General features: G+C 46.3%; 1 protein-coding gene across 7 annotated transcripts in view; it reads right to left on the reverse strand.

Moving 5' to 3' along the window:
* The window catches only part of DNM3 (dynamin 3), a 369,351-nt gene extending 363,558 nt beyond the window's left edge, over positions 1–5,793 (reverse strand). For 6 of the 7 annotated variants that reach the window (XM_028530855.2, XM_028530853.2, XM_028530854.2 and 3 more), the window contains exon 1: positions 5,531–5,793. In XM_028530855.2, coding sequence (XP_028386656.1) covers positions 5,531–5,691 — 161 coding nt within the window. In that variant the 5' untranslated portion in view covers positions 5,692–5,793. The remainder of the gene's footprint in view (positions 1–5,530) is intronic. The other variant, XM_036015983.1, reaches the window with a different exon arrangement.
* Positions 5,794–6,000: the final 207 nt, after the last annotated feature.

Here is a 6,000-nt window from a genome sequence, read left to right on the forward strand (position 1 = left end):
CCTGCCACCCAGTGGGGCTAAGCAGATGCTGCCCCTGCCCCCGCTTCTTCCCACTTTATAGAAATGTGTTTAGTATAATGTCATCCATTAGAGTTTTTAAATTCATGCTGAGGAGGTGAGAAATTGCAAAGCAGACTTGGAGCTGAGCATTCTATACAGGACATTAGCCTGGGGCTCTCTTGACTTGCCTCTGGTGGGAAAGGAAAAAAAATCATCTGTTTCTCTTAACTGCTTATGGTTCTTTCTTAAATTCAATAAAACATAATAATGAACATCACAGTTTAACTCTGCTTATTAGCTCTAACAAAAGGTACTACCTAAAAAAAAACCCACCTAATATATGAAATGTGTATTCCGTGGGAAGAGAACCCAATAGCCTACCCTCCAACATAGCTGACTGTTAAGTTTCTGTTCCCCCGGAGTTCTGAACAACCCCTGACCAGAGTCATTCTTAAAGAAGTGAACCACGTCCGTCCTTTAAATATCTATTTACAGCAGTGAATTCTAAAACAGAGACAGCCTATCAAGGGCAGTTCATCGAATTGTATTGCTTCTCAGATATTAATTTAAAAAATTAAGTTGATTGTGATCATTAAATCCAACCACATATTTGTGATAACCTAAAAGTACATGATGTAATGCTAATTCAGCAAAAATATCTTTGTAATTTCAGGTTTCAGCAATTTATTGTTGGATTTTAGAAGTTCATGTTCCCTTGCCCTGGCTGGTGTGGCTCAGTAGATTGAGCACTGGCCTGTGAACCAAAGAGTTCCAGGTATGATTCCCAGTCAGGGCACATGCCTGGGTTTCTGGCCAGGTCCCCAGTAGGGGGCACAGGAGAGGCAACCACATTGATGTCTCTCTCACTTTTACTCTCTCCCTTCCTCTCTGTTTAAAACTAAATAAATAAAAACCTTTTTTTAAAAAGTTCATGTTCCCAATACTTTATTTAAATAGAGTCTTGGGAACCATGAAGCATGGATTTCAACAATTATCCCATTTTAATTGGTAGCACCCACTTACCAAGTAGCATTAATACTTGGAAGCCATTTGTTGAAAAATATTCACTAAATTCGGATGCCTCGATATTTTAAAACATCTTTTCCCTCAACATAAACCATTTTCTGAATTAAGAAGTTTCACTAATAAATTTCACTAATGCTTCTGTGCCTAATCTCATTTACAATTGGAGAACTCTCTCTTAAGTCTTCAATTTTTAAATATTTTCTTGAAGTCAAAGGATTTAAGGGTGGATTAGTGTCTACCTAAGCCATATAACAGACTTTTGGATTTTTAAAAAATTATCTGGTCATGTCCATTCATCAACAGCATCAAATGGCTCACTTTTAAAGTTCTCCCACAAAACAACTTTAATTTGATAATCAACAAATCCATCTTTAGAAACCTCAAAACTAAACAAATATACATTATTTGACATTTCCACATTGAAATGAACTCCCCTCAACATAGTCTTTTAAAAAATCTTTTAGCCCTGGCTGGTATGTCTCAGTGGATTGAGTGCTGGACTGCGAGCCAAAGGGTCACTGGTTTGATTCCCAGTCAGGGCACATCCCTGGGTTGCAGGCCAGGTCCCCAGTTGGAGGCATGTGAGAGGCAACCACACACTGATGTTTTTCTCCCTCTCTTTCTCCCTTCCTTCTCCTCTCTCTAAAAATAAATAAATAAAATATTTGTAAAAAGTCTTTCATTTGGTCCCCAATAATTGCAAAACCTATTCTCTTTGTGCCAAATTGAAAGTCTATTCACCACTCAGCAGAGAGCAATATAATGTGAAATCCTCTGTCTATATAATTAGCATTGAAGAACAAATGTTTCTAACAAGTATATCATTAAAAAGCATTTGCACATTAGCAACTAGTACAGTTTTCACTTAACACCTCTATAAACAAGTTTTATGTATTCAAACACAGATAAATAAACAACCCAATTACATCCTAGAGCTCCTTTCAAGGATGTCTAGTATAGTAAAGAAATATTCCATATTCTAACTAATGTTGCTTTTGCCTCAGGGGTTGCTTCAAATCCTCTGCGAAATGAGAAGGCAAGGTAGACGTACATAGATAAATATGAATACAATTATTAACGTAGCAGCTTATTTATTGAAGTGTGGTCAGAGAAAGAAGTGAAAGGCATTTGTCAGAGGTGTTGGCGAGTCTCCATAAGACAGAGGCGAGATGCCCACAGGTCTGAGAACACAGGTACAGAGAGCCCAGACACCTCCAGCTGAACCCCAGCATTGTTATGTTAAATTAGCCTTTAGCAGGCTACTCAGACTCTCTGAATCCCAACGGCCTCTTCTGCAAAATGGAACTCATAAGAGTACCTTCCTCTCTGGGGTTTTGGAAGGATTATATAAGATTATGCAAGCAAAAGCACCTAGGATAGGACCTGATGGTGACAGCAAACACTCAAAAAATGTCAACCATCATCATCACCATCGTCTCACCGTACTGTAAAAAAAATACAATTGAATGTAAAGGTAGTTGAATAACTTCAATTTCTCCATACACAAATGGGACCGATGGGCAGACCCCAAGCCTGCACGTGAGCCCCTATATCCTGACCATGAGTCTCGGCCCCTGTCCTTTAGACATTAGGCGGCCTCTCACTGCCAGCATACATCTCGTCAGAAGAACCAAAAGAACAATCTGGTTACTCACGCTATATCACATTAATATGTAAATTCATCACTGCAGCAAGAGAATCACAAACAAGTAGCTCATTCATGACTCATTTTATTCATGACAGTCTCAAACCCGTCACCCCAAAATCGGATTTTATAGCTACAGCGAAATGAAGTAAACACATTCACATCCAAATTCATTCAGTGGTGTCCAAAAACATCAATATAAACAAACTCTATCCGAGAGGAAGAGCAGATACGGTCAGTCCAGTAAATACGGATTGTCAAATATTGAGGAGAAAATGCTTCCTTATTTTGAAGAGAGCAAGCACCGACGATGAGCAAGCACTATTCATTTATTCAAGTCCTCCTGTTTTATGACTACATTCACTCACGGCACATGGGTCGGTCTTCAGAACATGGGAGAAAGGAAGTTTTATCCTCAAAAAAAAAATCCCTCATATTTATTGCAAAACTTCTGGATAATAAAAAGATAAAAGGGTACGATGGAATGGGGTAGGTTTTTCTGCCTAAGATGAATCTCCTGTTAAAGGAGAGAACTCCTTTTTCCTCTAAGGTTGGTTTATAATTAGAAATTAGATTCCTCAATAATTCAATGACCGAAACCTTTATTAAAATCAAATGACCTTTTTAATTAAATTCTCCCGTAATATATAGGCTCTGCCAAGCAGGTGTCATCTCCACAGATAATCAACCCTTTATATATTTACTAAATGAGTTTTTCCCTCTTTGTTCATCCTTTTCTTTGATTTGCCCTTCTGACAGTGATTAATTATTGGTAAAACTTTAAAAAGTACAACATTACTAATGTATCTGGTAAGTGCTCTGACTTGCAGAATATGTATAATGTTCCTATTTTTCATTCTACCATGAAAAATGTTCCAACTAAAGTATTTTATTCTTCCATATCTCCTTTTTTAAAATTCTCATTTCAACAGTATACAGCTTATGAGGGGAAATCTGCACAATTTTATTATGGCCTTAAGAAGCGCACCAGGCTGTGAAAACCTCAGGAAGAGAATTAAGACACGTACATAAAACTGACATTAGCTTCAAAAGCTCTTGCCACCAACAATGTATTTAGAATATAGGCTCATCCAATTAGCTGCATGAACGAAGCATAAAAATAGATAACTGAATTTGAATTACAATTTTAATCTTAGTATTAAGATTAAGTATTCGTTTAAAAACCAAAAGTAGTTAAGTGACTATTAAGGTATCATGTGAAACGCTCTGGAGTTTGAAACCCCAAAAACACATTGTCATCGAACATCATTCTTCCTACGGTACCGCTTTAAATTTAGTGAAGTTCATTAGCAGTAAATCAGAGACAGTAGAAACCTTCGAGCATGTGCCTGTTGTGTGTACGTGTGTGAAATGTGTATTCCTCCAGCACGTCATCATATGATGACGTGGGCACAATGCTTCACCGTCGTCACTTGTCTCATCACTTAAATAATCGATCACACCGAGGCGAAGTGATTGAACGGCTTACTCAACAATGCCAGCCGATGGTCGGTAGTTTTAGTGTCTTATTAGGTTTCTTGGCTTTTGAGCTCGTGTGGGGGAGGGGCGACGAAACAGAGTGCCAGCTGAGAGAGAGAGTATCGTCTCAGAGAACAGCAAATGCACTTTGTGGATACTAACATTCCCCAAGGAGGTGTGGGAGTATCTAAATCATCACCAAACACTAGCAAAAAAAAAAAAAAAAAAGGGGGGGGGGACAGGTCAGGATCCTTCTGAAGCCCAAACCACTAACCAGCCGAATAAAGACTAAAGCACGACTTCTGGGTCGCCCCCCCCCCCCCGCCCCCCAGCCCACTCCTGGGCTGTTTCCTTCTACCTGGAAACAGATTTCAGCTTTCCTGTCGCTTCCAGACGGGCTCGTCTCAGCCGACGTCTGACCTCCTCAGACAAGGCCCCTTAAGGTAACTTAATCCCTCCTGAACTGCTCGGTGGAAGAAATGATGATTCCCCATTCAGAAATAAATTATTTAGCTGCTTCTGCGTTAACGAGTCGCGGAGAAACCCCTAGCTACAATTGAGATGCAGCCTGTTATCTCGAAGACTCGCGGGGCAAATCAGAGCTCGGGGAATGGAAGATGTGGCCGGGGGAGGGGGCGCAGGGGGAGGGCGAGGAAGACGCGGGTCAGTTCGGAGATGACGCCGGGATGACACGGCACCTGGACAGCCCAGGTCCCGGGAGCCCGTGCCTCGGTTTCTCCGGCAGGCGCCTGGAGCTGGAGCTGTGAAGAGGTGCGCACGCGAACACACCACCTTTTATTCTGGGCTCCCTGGGAGGAGAGTGGTGGGGAAGCATCGCTGGATATGAAGCCTCACCACAACAAACGAGGTCTTTCTCCTCGCACCCCGCCCCCCCCCCCACTCCGCTAGGGGCAGGCGACGACTGTCTCGAACAGCAGACACAGCTGAGAGGAGCGGAGCATCTCCGCGGGGGAGCAGGGGAACAAACCCCACAGCCCAGCGAGCCCCCCTCGGCGAGGCCGGCAGGAGACGGAGGGATGGGGAGCCGGGGACACAGAGGACAAGGGACCGGGACGTGCCCGCGCGCGCTGCGCATCTGGCTGCCCGCGGCTGGCGTGCCTGGCTGGGGAAGTCGATCCCGGGGCGGACCCCTCCCGACTCCCGGCCGGAGGACGCGGAGGAAATGGCTTTGTATCGCAGGATGAAAGGCAGACAGGAGGGCCACCCCGCGGGGGGGGGACAGAGGATGCCCGCAGCGGAGGACCCCGCCCGCGCCCCAGTCCCCCGCCGCTCTGCCCCCGACCCGGTCGGCAGCAGCCCCGGGTCCCCGTCGGGCCCCAAGGGCCAGAGCAGGTCGCCACCCCCCGTGCCCGCGCTCACCTGCCCACGAAGTTCTCCAGCACCGAGCTCTTGCCCGCGCTCTGGCCGCCCACCACCGCGATTTGCGGCAGCTCCAGCAGGCAGCTCTGCCCCAGCGCGGAGAAGGCGTCCTGCAGACGGTTCACCAGGGGGATCAGCTCCTCCATCTCCCGGTTCCCCATCCTGCCCGCGCCGCCCGCAGGCCGCCGCGGGGCTCAGCCAGCCCAGTGCAGCGCCGCCGTGGGATCCACCGCCCGCTGGCCCCAGCTGGGCTCCTGACAGCTAACAGCCCACAGCGCGCCTGCGCGGGCGGGCGGGGCGGGGCCTGGCGCCGACCCCGCCCCGCGGCTGCCCCGCCGACCCCGGGCTCCCAGACAGGCGCCCTGCGCCCTGTGCGCACGCACTGCCCCCCAGCTGCGGCCAGATGCCACCGCCTCCGTCTCCTGCGGCCGAGGCTCGGAGGCAAAGTTTCAGGCCCGGGTCCGCACGCA

This window comes from Phyllostomus discolor, chromosome 14 (genome assembly GCF_004126475.2).
Source record: "Phyllostomus discolor isolate MPI-MPIP mPhyDis1 chromosome 14, mPhyDis1.pri.v3, whole genome shotgun sequence".
Lineage (NCBI taxonomy): Eukaryota > Metazoa > Chordata > Mammalia > Chiroptera > Phyllostomidae > Phyllostomus > Phyllostomus discolor.